The sequence below is a fragment of the Cydia strobilella genome, chromosome 15 (assembly GCF_947568885.1).
Source record: "Cydia strobilella chromosome 15, ilCydStro3.1, whole genome shotgun sequence".
Lineage (NCBI taxonomy): Eukaryota > Metazoa > Arthropoda > Insecta > Lepidoptera > Tortricidae > Cydia > Cydia strobilella.
The window spans coordinates 6,458,503-6,477,014 of NC_086055.1; the positions used below are offsets into that span (position 1 = coordinate 6,458,503).

Below are 18,512 nucleotides of genomic sequence, written 5' to 3' on the forward strand. Positions count from 1 at the left end.
TCAAATGCTTTTCGATAAGTTTTTATCGCATGTTATTCAGGTTATTGCTTTATTCCTCCATAAAGTAGAAATTAAATATGCTCATGTTTCTGGACTATACGTAAAACTGCATTTTGCAACATGAATTTTATATTAATTTATTTATTCGGAAGTTTACTGGAGTGCTACAAAGGATATATGATTCAGAACGGCTACATAGGCCAACATTGTCGCGATGGAAACAAGCCTGTGGCTTGGTAAGAAATAACTTAGGAGATTGTACAACGTAAGCAAGCATTGCAAACGTTTGACGACCGGTTTGACCTAGTGGGTAGTGACCCTGCCTATGAAGCCGATGGTCCTGGGTTCGAATCCCGGTAAGGGCATTTATACCGTATAGAAATTGGGAATGCGTGGATTGCAAGAGCAGTTATAGTAATGCAGTGGCCTATTAAAACTAGGTATAGGTACCCGTGATACTTACAGTCAGTCAGGTTTAACACTGGACGCCTAGTTGCATTAGTCTAAGGCAAGTGCTCATTGCGTGATGATGATGATGATTGATGACCCTTACCAATCTATTTTTTTAAGATAAATGTCCAAGTGTTTGACATTGAAGTAAGATTGAATGTGTTATCGAGACAATGTCAGGCACTGAGATATATATTTTAAATAAAATCGTTTTCGTGCACTAGGTGGTACATATACAAGCCTCCAGCGGGCGTGGTCCATCCCAGCGGACAGAACTTCAGTTTCTTAACGCCTGACACGGAGGGCCGGTGGATACAGTCGCTTTACGGCATCACTGAGGCCGACATGCTGAGTAAAACTTTGATGCCCGACTACAAGGTATAATAGCGCGGAATTAATTATGTGGCTCTAGTGAAAAATAACTATATTTACTCGTACCTCTCTTTGGGGTTATTAATGGTAGCAAGCGACTGCCAAACAAAGCTTAGATAAAGAGCAAAGACGCGATTGAGTGAGCAGTACGTGACCGTTATTTGGCGCGAAGGCCGTGAAGTAAGTATCAAGTTGAAGTTTCCGATTTGGGCTACAAGATGGCAGACCCTCTAACGCAAGGGAGCCTAAAAGTGAACTATCTATAAAGTGCAGCACCTGCTTAGTGTCGTGTTAGGTACTTAGTGTGGTGGAGTTATGTTCAAAATTTTAGCTAGGTACCTAATAATCTGACAGCCTAATTAAGGATGACTCACGCTAGACCGGGCCGGGGCCGGGCCGGAGCTGTCAGCGCTTCGTTTTCTATGGAAAGCACCACGCTGAAGGCGTCCGACACGTGACCGATTTTCTATAACGGCTAATCGGTGATCAAGTGGTGCTTTCCATAGAAAATGAAGCGCCGGAAGCTCCGGCCCGGTCTCGGCCCGGTCTAGCGTGAGTCATCTATAACGGTATAAAGGATGGAGAAAGGAAGTCATCCTTTACTCGTGAATCCAATTAATATATACCTGATTAATTATTTTTAATGTTGTCTATGTAATACAGCAGCGTTCATACATGGACCGCGGTGGCAGAGCCATGGCCATATTCGAGTCTCGTCATGGCGCGCCCGGGTCTTCGGCACGCGGGGTCGTGATGGCAGATCAGGATGGCGGGTTCCTGCTGACGCATACTGTGCCCGGGTTTCCGCAGAAATCCAGTAAGTGCACCAACAGGCATAGGTATCATAGCCGAGAGACCACAACAACCAGTCGTAGTTTCATTCTGTGATTTTCATTTTTCCATTCAAGTATCCTCAGAAATGCAGTAAGTACCTGGCTCGCTCTCTTTAGGTGTGTCCAGATACTCTTAGATTATAAACGAAATAGGCGGACCTATTTAGTTACCTAATCAGTTCTTCCGGAAAATGTTGGACCAAAAACGTGCTCCAGCGTCTCATTCGTCAAATATGGACGTACCTTCTCAGATACCTTCTTATTTCACCCAGTTCTAGTGTTAAAAATGATAGAACGTTCATATTATTGGTTTCTGTAATCCCCTTCAATTCACTGCAGAATAAAAGAAAATGCCTTTCACGTCTTAAAATAGTGAAAATGTTCGTTTCATTGCAGGATCACTTTCCTTGTTCCCATTCGAGGAGCTGGAAAGCGGACACTTACTAGCTTGCATCTCTCTGGATTTTAGCGCTCTGAACAAGGTCGCTCGAGCCATAAAAGAGGTCGCATCGAACATCACATACTCATACATGCCCGAAACGCTGGCCCATTTACTACCGGAATGGAACTTCGACCGACCTTTGCTGACTCTGTCTCCATTCAGGCTACGGCCATCGATATATTCTCTTATACGAGTAAATAGAACTAGTACGGGGGAGATCCCTCTGCCCTTAGAGGCTCCGTTCTACGATAACAATAGTGGTCCTGTGGAAGCGGTGTTGGTGGCCAGGCCGCCGGGAGTGAAGAGTTGTATCTACTCTTCGTTTGCAGCGCGGCAACTAGTCATGCTGAATGTGTATGGTCAATCGAGAAGCACGTTTCTTACTACGACTTGCAGTCAAAGCTTTGGGTAAGTCTTTGCTATTTAAGCTAAGTTTTAGACTACAGTCAGTGGTAGTTTTGGACCTAATAATTGAATAGTGTCTTACCATTAATTCAGCGATGATCCAGCTCTAGAACAGTTTGATCTATATCTTAAGATGAAGTCGTCAAAAATGTCTAATGACCTGAATTGACCTTAACGTTTCGTTTTCGAAAGACTTTAAAGAAGTTCAATGCGCCTCTTTCAGCGTCCGCAACATTGACTCAATCTCCTTTAAATACGAAGGTGTCGATGGGCCCTCAGGCCCTGTCCACTACGTGCCGACCAAAAGCACCGACTACACCTGGTTCGCCGTCAGCACGGCAGCACATTGGCAGCAAAGAGGCAAGGGCCCGCGGCAGTTCTGGGTGTGCACCAGCCTGGTGGATAAGGAGGATGTTACGGGAGAAGGGGGCTTGTTGTTGTGCTTGCAGAATTACAATTTGTGGGTGGCGTTTGATAACTTGAAGGTTACTGAGCCCTCTTGCGATTAAACTTTATATACCTATTCAGGTATCAGACATTATCATCCTCTGTAAGGTACCTATATGAGTATTAATTCGCTGTATGACGTTTTCCTTCTAAGTGAGTAGATACTTTAAGAGGTTAAAAGTGGGTACGGTATATTGTTACAGTGTGTTCTATGTTTACTTTATAAAATAAAAGTCCTTTTAATAGAAGTTTTTTTTAATATACAAACGTTATTTACATTAACCATCAGTAGCAGCACCAACGATTATACGGCATGATTGAGTACAATTCAGAACAAAAACTTTATAATTTACGAGACTAAAGATTCCGTATATTCTCATTCAATACATTCATTTCACTCGATAACATAAAATAGTACTGCACTCATTCAAAACCCGAAGTATTCAAGCATATAGCACAGTGAGCTCGAGCTATTTACAATTCACAATTTGATAAGACTGCTTTTATATTATAAAAACTAATGAGTTTTCATGTTCTTGCTTTTTCTGTTACCACAAAGGTGCTTTTTCTTTTACCATAGCGCACATAGCAAAATGTTCGTGATGGGTAAGATAAGTACCTATTGTTGATGTATGAAAATGTTACTAAATATAAAAGCGGTCTAAGTGCTATTTACACCGTTCAGCAAGTGTTCGTGTGTGACAGACTTTGTTCCGTCAGCATCGTAATAGTTTGAAGGGACTGACCACTTCTCCATACAGTCTAAATGTAATCTGAAGTCGAAACGCTATCAAAATTTAGTCAGTCCTTTCAGACGAAATTTGGCACTTTACATCTCTATCCCGTGCCTTCGATGTGGGATAAGGAGGTCGATGAATAAAATTAAAAACTAACGAAAGATACAAAATAAATGAACGTAATTTGACGCTTATTAGTTAAGTGAGTAATAATAAACTGAAAACAGATTATTGGAAAACATTTGATTTGGCACCTTCACCTCAATTTAATCAAGGGAAATCAGTTTTTTAAAGTCAATTTACGTCTTTAAGTTTATCAATACCAAACGGTTGCTAGGTATTTTTACCCGTCATTACTTCGTTATTCATTATGGAACATACCATTAGAATTAATATTAGGTACAACAAATGTAAATATAATTGTTAAATCAGATTAATGCTTATCATAAATTACTTTATTTACTTTAATGTTAGTATATATCCCTTGTGTAAAACCTAACTTTACAACTGAAAATTAAGTAATGCCCATTCCTCCTTATCATATTCTGACATTCCTTGATAATTTGGGTCATATTCAGACAGATAATAGTTATGTACGATACACGTGCGGAAAGTAGGAAAATCGCAACTAGTGGTGATAAATTAAAACACGACCGAAGGGGTGTTTCAAATGTACACGATATGCGAATTACCTATTCGCACGTGTCTTGTACAGTGCATATGGCCCTTTAAATTTTTGATATAGGCACGGAAAGTGCTTATTCTCGCACTAGTGCGGGAAAGTAGGACCATATGTACTGTAAATAAGAAAAAAGCGCCTTTCTTGAAAATGACAATAAAGCCACATTTTTGCCTATCAGCCGCCTAACCTTACGCCAGCTGTTGGTATATAAAAGATTTTCGGCATGGCATATTGTCTTCTATCCGAAACCCGAAACGTAAAGAATTTACTTAAATCTGTCTATGACATGACTTAAAACCCATTGGTATTGATAGACCAAGACTAACAGGAAGGGAACTAATGCGTGACTCTCAAAGACGGCATCCTAGTGAACCAGGAGTCGTGCTTCATCTTCAGGTAGTAGGTGTCTCTGGGCGCGGGGGTGGTGAGGGCCTCCTCGAGCAGTTTGAGGGCGCTGGTGGGGAGCACCTTGGCGCTGTACTCGGTGGCCTCGCCCGGCATGGTGACCGCGCACGTGGTGGAGGAGCTCACGTCCGAGCTCGGAGTGTCTGGCCGGCTGAAAAATACATAATAGCTCTTAGAAGGTACTAAACCAAAATACCTATCAGGCTTACTTAGTAAAATAATACTGTAGGCAGTCCAACATGTCTTAGCGCACATATTAAGCTAAATAGTTTTCGTCTTACACACTTACTATTAGCTTGAAAATTATTAGGTATTATATATTATATTTATCATAGGTACTGAACTGAGCGCATATTTTCACATTACATGGCGACCTTGCCATTGCTTCTTATTAGCAAGCATCAGGCATGAAAGTAGGGGAACATTTTGTACCTAGCCGGCTGGCTCGGAACAGTCAGCTGCGCCGGCGGCGAGTATATCTCCGCAGCGGACAAGTCCGGTGCGTGCAGGAGCACCACATGGAGTGCCTGGGCCTTCAGCGAAGCCCTGAGGGCGCGCGCGGCGCCCCAAACGCCCCAGCGCGCCGCGGCCGCGCCCGCGCCGCCGTCGTCGCCGCGCGATAGGCTCTCGCAGTCCGTATCCGATGTCAGGCCTGGAAACAGTATTTGAAAAGTTAATAATTGTACCGTAATACATATGTACAGCAAAAACATGATTCATAAACGCCAAATCAATACCTAATCATAAATCAAATCAGTCAATTTTATCAGTCAGTTTCAAGTTAACGAACAATATTTTTTCCAATGAGTGATTAGATCTAGGTATTGAACGCCAATATGATTTGGACTTGATTGAGCAAGCCGATGTTTAAGCATATTGTGCAAATATTTAGATACTTATATACACTTCATTATCATTACATATAGGTCCTTCAAAATCCTAACGGAATCCATTTCAAATACGTAATACTAATGCGGTTTGTAGATGTAGGTATATACGAAGGTTTGATTGTTTGATCTAAGTTATGGGAGAGCAAAAGGGATAAAAGTATATTCACAGTCCGGTAACCATAAAGTATGAATTGGCAAATTGGCATCCACAATTCTATAGATTGTTGGAGACTAAGACCAACCGATGTAGAATAGAATGCGTGTGGTTGACCGCCGCAGCAGCGAGCAGTGGAGCGAATGTTCGCGCGATGTGCAGCACGCCGAGCACGTCGTTAATAGCGTGCCCTAAGCACGAGCCTGTCTGTCTTACCAATGTAGAACAAGCGGCCAGCGTGCGGGTGGTCGACCGCTGCAGCAGCGAGCAACGGTGCGAATGTTCGCGCAACGCGCAGCGCGCCGAGCACGTTCGTTCGCAGCGCGCTCTCCCAGCACGAGGCACCGCCGCGCCCGCTGCTGCCCGCCGTGTTAATCACTGCCCATATTCCTGTAATCGAAGAACGATATACCTTTTTATAGTACACTTTTAAAAAATATGTATCCATTTTGCATTTTAGTAGAGATTAATAAGTACAACAGCAGCAAATTGCCATTTACATTAGCCATTTCCTAGGTATATCAGCCATTATTTGGACATTAGCAATTTACAAAACATCAGCCTTGCCTTGCCGTATCAACTTGGATGCAGTTCATTAAACGAATAATAATGTAATAACAAAGAGTTAGACATCATTATTCAGGTTCGAATATTATTCAGTCTTATAAAATTAATCATAGGGTAAACTGTTCTTGCTGTTCCAAAGACTGTTCTATTGTCCGCCATCCGAGCAAACAAATTGGAAAGGTTCATAACGGACATAGTAAAATTAAGTACGAGAGAACATAGTACTCCAGTAGTAGTAACTGTTTAAATATAAAAGTAAACGTAAAGTAATAAAAAGAGATGTTATTTATTGTTTTAACTTGCGCGCCATCTATACGCAAGCTAATTATCTTGCTAGCCGAATGGAACGCTCGCTAGGGTAGCGATAACTTGCTGCGCAACTTCATTACCGGTTGTTGCTGTCAATCACTTATCGCAGTATAGGTACGTCAACAGATGGCGTCACATGTTCGATTCCATAATGTGTCCATATGATTGTAACTTTGTACTATGGAGTTAGTACGTAATGTAATTTTTTAAATCTTTTCACTTTTTGTTCACAAAATGTAACAAAAATCAGTATTAAATTAAAATTAAAATTCGTTTATTTAGAGTAACATGACTCACACATTAACTTGGAACAGTAGAAGCCAGTGTCCAGTATTAAAATGGTTCAGTTATTATATTTTATAAAAATTTGGTCAGTTTTTGGTATAGGTGATTAAACTGAAGCTAATTTTCGTCCTTGACACACAAGCACTGCTGGTGTAGTGGTATCATGCAAGATTCCCATTCTTGCGACCCGGGTTCGATTCCCGGGCAGTGCACTCTTTTTGTTTGATTTATTCTATTTTTATTTTGTGCCTTGTTACAATTAATTATGTAATGTAAACTAATGTTGATGAAAACAAAAATGTAAAACATTTTTTTCATAAAAATGTAATATGGCGAAGTGACTGGATTTTTGTTATCTTGTAGATACATTACCAGAGCATTGAACTGGATCATTAAATAACTGAAACCGCAGGTAATCGTGCGTTAGTTTTTCGTAACAACGCGGTGTTGCGCCACTTACGTACTTACGTTATGCGTATGTGCTACGTACAGTTAAGTGTAAAAATATGGGTGCATATAATTTACTCAAAAATATGTCCCAAAGCTCTTAATTCGCTGGCATAAGAGCTATGGGGCATATTTTTGAGTATGATGTGTGCACCCATATTTTTACACTTGACTGTACCTATTAAGTTACTTACCTACCTAATGACGTCATATTTCAGAGTCTAGTATAGTTATGTTAACTAGTAATTTTATAATTATTGTATATATATATATATTATAATATATATATATGATATTTATTCTAGTCCAACTCAAAAAACTCAAAACACTTATTGTACAACTGTATAAATTTGTTTTAAAGGCCTAACTTCTAAGCAATATGTTCAAAAAGGTTAGTTTTTGTTTTCAACATTAATTACTTTTTCTAATTAATGGCTCCTCTACACCATCGGCAATGATAGTGGTCCATTTACAGAATGGGAGACGATTCCATCGTGTGGGCACGCGCAAAATCATGGCCGCCATTTCCTTTGATGTTTGCCCTAAAACCGATAGAATGGCGATTGCGTTACGCTCCATCATCGCTGATCATCGGCCACTGTAGGCCATTGTACCCTCCACACTATCTGGATCACCTGCAATTGCCCATCATGGCCAATGGTGTAGAGGAGCAATAAGATATGGCACGTAGAGATGATTGGTCTTCAGAAGCCGAGGTCGCGTGACCTTGTAGGTAGCCAGGACTCAGCTAGCTGGACCGCGTGTCATTCTAAGCTTGGTCAATGGAGTTGGCCGGTCAAAGTATTTAGCAGATAGCGCCAGCATAACTAGCCCTGCCAACCCCTAGAATTGTGTCAATTTTTTGTTTTTTTAATGGAATTTTATTTTACGCCCTGGGGCATAAAGCCCTTTAAGCCAAATCTCATAGACAAAGGGGCAAGCTATGATGGCGTCATCTATGCAAACCTTTAACAGTTGCCAATCCCTTTTTCTTACCGTGTTCTCCGGCCGGTAAATGCTGTGCTGTAGCTCTCGCCGCTTCCTCTAATAAGTCTTCCCTGGCGACATCCAACTCAACAGTCGCTAAGCGCGGTGGCGGTTGGTCCTCAGGAGTTGAGGCCACATGGGCTTGCAACCAGGATTCTGCTAGCCTGGCCCCAAGGCCTCCTTGCCGGCAGCCTGCGATCACGCGCCAGCCGCGGCCGCTGAGGTAAGTTGCGATCTGTAACAATATTGACAATAAGTTCCTGAGTACAATCAATAGCTGGGTAAGTACACCGACTGATCGCGATCCTATTACTTAGTCCGATTCAAATATTAATCACGAAACACCAACATGATTTAAGTACCAATCATAAAAATATTACAATGTACTGAATCGACAAAACTAAAGGGTAAAACATGAACAATTAGAAAATTTATTAATTGTTCATGTTTTACCCAATTTAGAGAATCGGGAAGCGTATAAGGTAATTAATTATGAATTAATTATTATTATGATTTAATAAAAATACAGAGGTAAAAATAAAAAATAGAGATAAAAATTGTCATAGCCCCGCAAATATAAACTACAATGAGTTTGACTGAGGGGTCATAGTCTATAAATTATTTAACTTAAATAACTAACTTAGCCTAGGAGGCAATTAATTACCAAAATAGGTAGTATTTCTTTAACATGGATTTAAATTTAGGTTTATTTTTTACACGTCTTATGGCTTCAGGCAAACTATTAAGTAAGTATGGAATTCTTTTCCTAAGGGTTCTATCCCCGTAGTAGTTATTAATTCTAGGAACGGATAGTTTGCCTGTTGTGATGTATAGATAGTTTAATGTATGAGTAAAATGGTCAATTAAAGGATGACTCACGTTAGACCGGGCCGTTTTCGGGCCGGAGCTTCCGGCGTTTACTTTTCTATGACATGACAGGTGATCACGTGATGCTTTCCATAGAAAACGAAGCGCCGGAAGCTCCGGCCCGGACACGGCCCGGTCTAACGTGAGTCATCCTTAAATCCGTAGGTAAAAGGTAGGTAGGCAGTTCTATTACTTATAACTTGCTTATAATAAATACACTTTAATACTTAAATGTTAACACAGCATGACTTTTAATTACGAATACTATATCATATGTACTGTATCTAGTCGTACACCTAGCTAAAAAGTAATTTGAATTACTTGTATCAAAGATAGATATAACTCCGTAATAGATGGATACAGTCTAAGGAAAAAACGTGCCTCGAAAATCAAGAAAATTTGATTCTTTACTCTATGCTTGTATGCATTGCCATGTGGTGCTCTCCCAAATGGCTATAAGCATTCATAAAACAAACACAAAGTAGGAGACATTGTAAAACTAATACAAGCGACTCATGTAGTCGCTACATAGCGGTTAACAATACCTTCTAACACAATATTTTACTAAAAAACTTTCTAGGTACTAGTTAACAGCACTTGAGCAGGCGTTACTATAGCCTTGTTAATGTTACGAGCCTAATTTTAGCGCCTTTGTAGCACCTCGACATCGTTATCATGCCCGAAGAAAAAAAAATAAAGACTGTCAATCTTCATACATGTTTTGTACTTGAACCCCGCGTTATATTAAAATGGATGGCGTAGCGCTGTTAACTAACGAAATTCATACAAATATTATAAAAACAAAAAAAAAACCGGCCAAGTACGAGTCGGACTCGCGCACGAAAGGTTCCGTACCATTACGCAAAAAACGACAAAAAAAAACACGTTTGTTGTATGGGAGCCTCACTTAAATATTTATTTTATTTTGTTTTTAGTATTTGTTGTTATAGCGGCAACAGAAATACATCATCTGTGAAAATTTCAACTGTCTAGCTATCACGGTTCATGAGAACTGCCTTGTGACAGACGGACAGACAGACAGACAGACAGCGGAGCCTTAGTAATAGGGTCCCGTTTTTACCCTTTGGGTACGGAACCCTAAAAAGACGAAGAACCTATAAAACTCTTAAGCCCTGAGGTTGTGATTGAGGTGATCTTATTTTTGTAAATCCACCTCCTGGTGGGAGGAGGGAAAAATTATACAGACCGATTCCCACGTGGGCAAAGCTGCGGGGCATGTCTAGTAGGTTTGGCTGTTAAGCTAATTAAGGGTCGGTTGCACCAAACCGTCTGTCACCGTTAAAGCGTTCGCAAAATTTTATAAAAATAAAAATAAATATTAGGGGACATCTAACACAGTTCAACCTAGCGCCAAAATAAGCAAAGCTTGTAATATATATATATATCGGTGCTAGGCGATGACGATCAATCGATTCTTTATTGTATGGGAAGTTCCTTAATAGATCTCTGCTGCGTCACGTTGATCAGTCTGTTAACTGGCCCTTAATTCCTTTAAGTATTAGTTCGAGACTGGAAACGCCGTCAATATTAAATGATCAAGTTAACGAAACTTAGTACGGAGGTCTTTCTTATTTACTGGTCTCTGATAATGCTGTAACAACGGTCGCCTTACAATTTCCTGCTCATTTCCTTAATTGAAATCCTTGCATAGCTACACGTATGGTTGGAGCGGCCACTTACCTAGGCTAAGTAGCATAATTAACAGTGAAGAATTGGATATTAATTTAGTTATGTAAGTAAAAGGTAATTAAATTTCTAATTCTGTCAACAGCTGGTGTAAAAATTACGAAGCTTACTATTTATACGCTTGACCAGCTTTCAAATTTTTTTTAATAACCAAGAAGCTCATAAAAATACTGGAGATGTTTGAGAGAATGTTATCATACCATGTTTTTTGTCTTTGTCTGAAAGGCAATTCTATTTAAATTGGTCATTAAGATAAGAGTCCCCAGCAAGCTCGGCCGAATTTCACCTTCCACAAACGGAGTTTCGTTCTCATTTTAAAACTACGTGTTGGATTGTAATGAAACTTTGCACATACAATGACATGAGGTATATCTAGGTCTGTAATTAGTTTATATAGCTCCAGTTTATAAAACAAACGAAATAGAGCAAAAATAAATTTTGTATGAAAAACTTAAATTCGCTGTATATTTTCAGCTATGGTATCTGAAGCTACATAAACTAATTACAGACATAGATAGGTATACCTTATCCTATTGTAAGTACAAAGTTTCAGAGCAAACTAGCTCCTCGTTTTAAAATGAGGGCGTAACTACGTTTGTACGGAGAACCGAGCTTGCCGGGGACCCTTAAGTTAGGGTAGAATATTATTATAAGTTATCAAGCAACTTTTAAAAGAGTCACGTAATGTCATTCGTAACGTATGTATTTTCGTTCTTCAAGCTTGTGGTTTACCTGATAATAAATAACTTACCCGAAATTGACAACTAAAATATTTCCTTTTTCTTTCTTAGCAATAAGCTATTATGTTTATGACGCTCAACGTGTTTCTATGCAACGAGCATTACTTACTTGCAACAAAGCAATTGTTATTAAACTAAACAAACTAGTGGCTAGTTGCGATCTCACTTCGCAGACAGTGTGTCGGCAAAACTTGGAGATTACGAAACTTTGCGAGGGAATAAGATAAGATGACATTGAGTTACTTAGTAGGTCTATTATTTGTTTACCTGTCTATTCAGCCTGTAGCCCTGCTCAGCTGAGTATATCTTGTCTTGTGCTAACCTCATCCTGGATAAGGTTAGGTTAGGTTAGATTAAATTAAATTCAACCATAGATAATGGATGAGTCATCCATTATCTATGGTTGAATTTAATTTTCATCGCTCATGACAGGTTAATATCAGCCATGATCACAGCGCTGCTAGCTGCAGTAGCGCCACCATGTTAGTGTCACGCGACTCACCTGCAAGCCCAGCGCGGTGTCCACGCTCGTGACAAGCACAGTCTTGGCGCTGTCCGCGGGCAGCACCTCACCCACGCGGACCTTCCGCAGCAGGTACAAAAGCAGGGCGCCCACGATCGAGCAAAGCGCTGCCAACTGCAGCCCCAACGACAACCATGTTAGCGTGTCCATCGCTCACAGGGACATTATTCGTGTTACCTGTAACAAATTAAATGCAGTTAGAGTTAATCAGAAACATCATAGAAGGGAAAATAAATGGAAGGAGAGGGAGGGGAGGACCAAGAAAAAGTTATATGAGCCAAGTAAAGGAGCATGTAGAAGCCGTGTCGTACCAGGACACTAAAGGGCTGGCTTTGGATCGACCAAGGTGGAGGCAACTTCATCACGCTGCACCACAGAATATATAATAGTACTAGGCTTCACCGACAAGAACCCAGCTCTTAAAGTGAATGAATGAATGAATGAGAGTTAATCACATTTAAAAATGAAAGACCATATTAAAATCGGTAAAAATCCCTAGGCATTCAAGAACCAATCTAAGTAAAAGTAAATCAATTCACAAGAAAGAACGATCGAGTACCTAATCTTTTATTACATGTTCTAACTAAGTTCTTTCTAGGTAACGGGGTGTGCACGTCTCGATTACGACTATTACGAGGCTTCTCAAGAATTAAATAACCTGAAAAACGTTTTGCACCTCGAGCAGCAAACGTTTTCGGTGAGCCCAATTAAAGAGGATTGTTAAACATTTGTTGGATTGTTGGAAATTGATACAGTTCTATAAAACAGTGCTAATGAACTGTACTTTTGAGCGCAAGTTGTGATTATGTAACACTTGTTAATGGAAGTTGATAAACAATATCGGACTATTGTTGCATTTATAAATACACATTTCATAGCCTGTTCTTCGGCGCAAAAGTATTACGTGTATTAATTATCTGTCGGAAAACAAACAAAGCGGACGAACCTCCAGTTTTTACGAGAGTATATATATATAATTATCACATAGGTAGTTGTATCTACGTGTGTGGGAACCTCCTACACCACATCTACACCGTGTTAATGATTTTTACCAACTAGTTGCAGTACGAGCTGCCTGATGTTAAACGGAGACGCCATCAAACTCCAGGTAATTCTTGGGGTGTCAGATGTGTATTAGCTGATCCTTTACATGTTGTGTAGAGTTGTAGACAGCTTAGACAACTGACCTGAATACCAATGCCAACATTGCTACAGATGGAGCTTCAAAGAAAGTGATGGTGTTATGATGGCTGTTACCTATATATTCTTACGATGCGGGCGGGTACCTTCTTGCGTACTGCTAGCAAAATTCCTTTAGGCTTATGTCCTTCTTTAAATACAATAGGCGACGTATAAGTTAGTATTCTCCAAACAAGTGCATTCAACCAAACTATCGATTTTTCTTAATATCAAATCCATCAGGCGTTTATGATGGCCGTTGTTATCAAACCATTGTCACTTTTTAACACCGCTATATGTCAGACGCTACCATTATCATTGTCGTTACGCGGATTTTTTACTCTGTATCTGCACCTTGTCTTTCGTGTCGTGGATTGTCTTTTCGCGCCTCCCTTAGCGTCGATGCGCCCATTAAAGGATGACTCACGTTAGACCGGGCCGTCTCTGGGCCGGAGCTTCCGGCGCTTCATTTTATATGGGAAGCATCACGTGATCACCTGTCATGTCATAGTAAGCGCCGGAAGCTCCGGCCCGGACACGGCCCGGTCTAACGTGAGTCATTCTTAAACCTGCGATCTAAAATTCTAAAGTATTCTAAACGATCGAACGGTCTGCTTGCATAAGAAATGGCACGGATGCAGTTTAGTAAACATTGTAAACAATGATTACAATGGAGCTGAAATCCGTTGTTGATGTATTGTCTCGGACGGCGTTCTCAAAACCTGGCGGTGTCTGGTCTCATGTTATGGCCTATGTGGATGTGGATAGTTAGAAAACTATTAAGGATTGGTATTTTAAAAGTACAACAGTTTATATCTGTATGGCAAGATCTTCTTCATCAAAAAGTATAATTAGTATTTTGATTTCAATTATTCAATTCATTCCAGAGGATGTTTGTTGTTTAGGATTGTGGTTTTTAATGAACTCGGACCTTTCTGTTAATGAATTAGGACCCTGGAAGGACCAGAGTGGCCCGTAGACCACCTGTTAAGACTTGTGAGTCGTGACCTTTTGGAACTCCGGTCCGATCGCTCTTAACCAACTGAGCTACCAAAGCTTACCAGAAGCTTGCGAATCTTTCCTTACTTTATGTTTACCTACACGCCTTAGGGAGGCGCATGACATCTTCTGTAAAAATGTTCTATCTTAACGGCGCTGGAGTCCCAAGTTATATTGAAAATACTATACATTTTTATATTAAAGGAAAATGCGTATATTCACCAACTGAAGAACCGGTAGTGTAAATTTCATTCGAAAGCGTGACAAGCGTTCGCGTTTGCGTTATGTCTATTTTTGTATAAGATTTTAAACAGCACGCCAAGCGGGACGTTTTGCACACTCAAAATCCCATACAATATGACACTTAATGCAAACGCGTACCTACGTCACGTCGCGCTCTTCTTCTTCCTGCCCTTATCCCACGTTATGAGGGGCCGGCACAACATGTTTTCCTCTTCCATTCTCCTTTATCTTTCGTCAGCTCAGCACTTACTCCTTTCTTTCTCATTTCCTCTTTCACACAATCCATCCATCGTTTTTTGTGTCTACCATTCGCTCTCCGTCCATCAACATTCATCCGTAACATTCTTTTGCCTATATGTCATTCATCCCTCCTCATTACATGCCATACCATCGCGCTATCGAATGAAATTTACACCAGGGGTACAGATGTCATAGTGTAAGTACGAGTATCATTAAAGGCCGTTTACACACACGGTTTTTGTATGCATCGCTCATAGGTAATGTCTAAGTTGTCATTGTTTATTCAACTCCTAATGGCACTATTAAGGCTAACAATGCCCGTGGCTACGTTCACTGCATTTGCATTTGAATATGACTGATTCCACGCAAGATAGGTGTTAGTTATGTGTTCCTTGCAATAAACTTCATATGTGTATAATATTGTCTTCGGTTACCGCGATAGTTACTCATGAAATAAAACTATGAAACTATGAGATCATGGTCAGTTTTGACGTTCAGTCGCTATTTACAAGCCTACCGGTACAAGACTGCATTGAAGTTGTCAAGAAGAGGTTATGTGAGCAGAACATGTCAGAGGAATATGCTAAGCTGTTGGAACATTGCCTTACATCTGGCTACTTGCTATGGAATGGTGAATTCTACCTTCAAGTCGACGGCGTGGCCATGGGGTCTCCGGTGTCTCCAGTAGTCGCTGACATCTTTATGGAGGACTTCGAGGAGAGGGCACTCTCATTGGCTCCTGTGCGACCGAAGATATTTAAAAGATACGTAGATGACACTTTTACTATACTTCCAAAAAGTAGTGTTTCAACTTTCTTGGATCACCTAAATTCCATCCATAGCAAAATAAAATTTACTATGGAGTTGGAAAAAGACTGTTCTCTCCCCTTCTTAGATGTATTGGTAAAAAGAAATCCTGATAACACCCTAGGTCGCACTGTGTATAGGAAACCTACTCATACTGATAGGTACTTAAATGGCAAATCGCATCACCATCCCAGTCAACTTGTTACAGTAGGCAAATCTTTGTTTCAGAGAGCCCAGAGGATATGTGATGACCAGCATCTGGCCGCGGAGCTCCAGCATGCCAGGCGCGCGCTCCAGGCAAATGAGCTCAGGATACCGCGGGTCAACCAGAGGTCCCATATTAAGATCCCCACAGTCGAGCGCAGGCCTGCCATTCTGCCTTTTGTCAGGGGGGTCACGGACAGGATCAGCCACATCTTGAAGCGTGCTTCTATAAAAACATATTTCAAGCCAATGAAGAAGATGTCACAATTCCTGAGGCCTGTAAAATGCAATACCCCTCTACAGACTTCAGGAGTGTACAGGCTGGACTGTGAGTGTGGCCTATCATATGTCGGGCAGACGAAACGGAGCATTTCCACTCGGGTGAAGGAACACATAGCTGATGTCAAGCACCGTCGACCTAGGTCTGCTGTCTGTGAGCATGTCATGGATAAAGCCAATCACTCAATCAAGTTTGATAAGCCTCTGGTTCTTGCCAAGGAGAAGCGTTACATACCCAGAATGCTGCGCGAGGCCATTGAGATTAAGAAATATCCAAACTTTAATAGGGAAGATGGCTTTTCTCTACCACCAGCTTGGGATCCTGTAGTCCACCTGATAAAGGAGCAAGCGAGACATAGACTGTGAGACCTTAGTGTTGGATGATGCTGGACATTCTGATGTTTTGAAAAGATGTGTCCCGCCGAGTTTGTTGCCGGTCCCATATTGGGATACCCTCCTACAATTTAGGAGGGAATTAAATCTTCTCGGGTCCGTGGTGTAGGGTTGGAGCCGGCATAGTTTTTTATCGCGTATATATATATATATCTTTACTTGAAAAATAATTATAGTGTATAACTAGCCTTATGAACCGATTTTGCATGTACAACCAGCCTTAAAGTTTGTAGTCTATGATTGTTCATTATTTTAGTATGTGGGTATTTTTGCACTTTGTAATTTTTCCTCAGTCACCCGTTGACCACGAACGCTGTAAAGAGTTCGAAACGTCGGGATGTATTATAAATTCAATATACGCGATATAATCCGTTTTCATAGTTTTATTTCATATGTGTAATCTGAATGCAATCCAAGTCCTTATACATAAGTATGAAACAAGAAAAACCGATTAATTACTTATATAAAAGCGTGGCAAAAAAAACCTACAAATACAAACTACACTAGTGACGACACTACCTACCTATTTTGACTGGCATAATTTTTTAAGTGAAACAATAGCAATAGTCCAAAATCTGCCATACAAACTGCCAGTCCTGACGGAGCGCCCCACATTTAACCATACCAGCTGGTAAAGGCTCTCTTGATTGTCAAAAACAGATAAAAAAATTGCATTTTATTCACATGTGAGGCAAACATCGACAATAAACAAAAATAAACCCCGTTTGATAGCATAATATATAGAGTCAATTACCAATCATAAACCATAACATTCATAATTTTATATTCTTACGCGGTCAAAGCCGCCTTAGCGATAAATCTACGAGAAATTGAGTGCACCCTGCCTGTAGTCGTTTTGATTATTGGATAGAAATCAGTGTAACGATGCCTGACTTTTCATGTTGTGTAAAAAAAACATTGGTGGAGCAATAATTTCAATGTTCTACCTAATTTACCACTGAAGTAGTGCGCGGAGATTTCTCTATACCAATGTGGAAGTCATTAGGCGATGAAAGTCCTTCTCTACCTCTACTTGATTGTCTTTTTAATGGACCGACGTGATCGTAATTCGAGATAAATCGAATAACATTATACCGTATAATGCATTTCCCGCGATAGCTGATATATAAATAATTTTGTACATGCATGTAGCATGCAATGAAGGCGTTGGACAACGAAGATGGTTGTGTAAAGTTTCGTTGACTATGTCTTTCCTATATTTATTAAAAAGCATTATTATAGGTACATATTTATTTTGTATAATGATGCTTTCGCACATCGGCGATATAAAGGTGAATTAACTTATGGTTGTGGCTTGATGAATCTTGCTGGGCGCCTAATATCCAATTATTACAATTTCTTTCAGGATTATACATATAATTGTTATTGGAATTGAAGTGCTGGTGGCCTAGCGGTACGAGCGTGCGACTTGTTAAAAACCATCTTCAATGTTAAAAACCATTTTAAAGTCAAACTTATCTAACGTGAAATACGCCTTGTAAACGTAAGTGCTTAAACACGCGAAGTGTGAGTAAATCGCGCCATTCGTTTTGTTAGTGCGACTCGAGCCAAACTTAACAGATACACAATTAATTGACTATATACCTAATCTCGTTGCATTAAGGTTTACGAATGGGCATTTAAATATGTCGAGGATGGAACAACAGCTGTTTATTTGCTCATATCTGGTCGGAGACATACCAACTCGTAAATAAACACTAACGTTCCATGCGACTTGCATTGCATGTTCAAACTTGGAGTCGTATTTAGAAACGCTAACTTTAATACTAATCTAATATGTATAATCTATAGTGGGTAGTGTAGGGTTCTACAATAAATTAGTTTTAAGGGCTCATCAATTTGCATGTGACATCCTAATATTAGTAGAAAGAGTCAACAGTAACTATCAGGCGGATGCC

At 40.2% G+C, this 18,512-nt stretch overlaps 2 protein-coding genes and 1 non-coding gene across 4 annotated transcripts in view; 2 read left to right on the top strand and 1 right to left on the bottom strand.

Moving 5' to 3' along the window:
- Positions 1 to 45: 45 nt before the first annotated feature.
- LOC134747893 (deoxyribonuclease-2-alpha-like) lies at positions 46 to 3,032 on the top strand. Of its 2 annotated transcripts, none has more exons than XM_063682570.1 (5): positions 46 to 236; positions 675 to 828; positions 1,489 to 1,639; positions 2,052 to 2,505; positions 2,726 to 3,032. In XM_063682570.1, the coding sequence occupies exons 1-5, from the start codon at positions 121 to 123 to the stop codon at positions 3,009 to 3,011; spliced, it is 1,161 nt and encodes a 386-aa protein (XP_063538640.1). In that variant the 5' UTR covers positions 46 to 120; the 3' UTR covers positions 3,012 to 3,032. The 2 variants fall into 2 exon arrangements, with proteins under 2 accessions (XP_063538640.1, XP_063538639.1); XM_063682569.1 differs by having other exon boundaries at positions 50 to 236; positions 1,486 to 1,639; positions 2,726 to 3,031.
- Positions 3,033 to 3,186: 154 nt separating this feature from the next.
- LOC134747895 (uncharacterized) overlaps positions 3,187 to 18,512 on the bottom strand; it is a 58,694-nt gene continuing 43,368 nt past the window's right edge. Inside the window, exons 2-6 of the mRNA XM_063682573.1 lie at positions 12,229 to 12,426; positions 8,422 to 8,647; positions 6,034 to 6,207; positions 5,206 to 5,425; positions 3,187 to 4,924 (exon numbers count right to left, since the gene is read on the bottom strand). Coding sequence (XP_063538643.1) covers positions 4,705 to 4,924; positions 5,206 to 5,425; positions 6,034 to 6,207; positions 8,422 to 8,647; positions 12,229 to 12,399 — 1,011 coding nt within the window. The 5' untranslated portion in view covers positions 12,400 to 12,426 and the 3' untranslated portion in view covers positions 3,187 to 4,704. The remainder of the gene's footprint in view (positions 4,925 to 5,205; positions 5,426 to 6,033; positions 6,208 to 8,421; positions 8,648 to 12,228; positions 12,427 to 18,512) is intronic.
- Positions 7,120 to 7,190, top strand: Trnag-ccc (transfer RNA glycine (anticodon CCC)). The gene has a single exon. It is a non-coding gene; the product is annotated as a tRNA-Gly (tRNA).

Bases quoted from the DNA above. Each gene is read 5' to 3' on its own strand.
- LOC134747893 (XM_063682569.1), top strand. From the start codon at position 121: ATGAATTTTATATTAATTTATTTATTCGGAAGTTTACTGGAGTGCTAC. The intron at 237-674 runs GTAAGAAATAAC...TTCGTGCACTAG, and splicing joins GGAAACAAGCCTGTGGCTTG to GTGGTACATATACAAGCCTC. The intron at 829-1,485 runs GTATAATAGCGC...TATGTAATACAG, and splicing joins CTTTGATGCCCGACTACAAG to CAGCGTTCATACATGGACCG.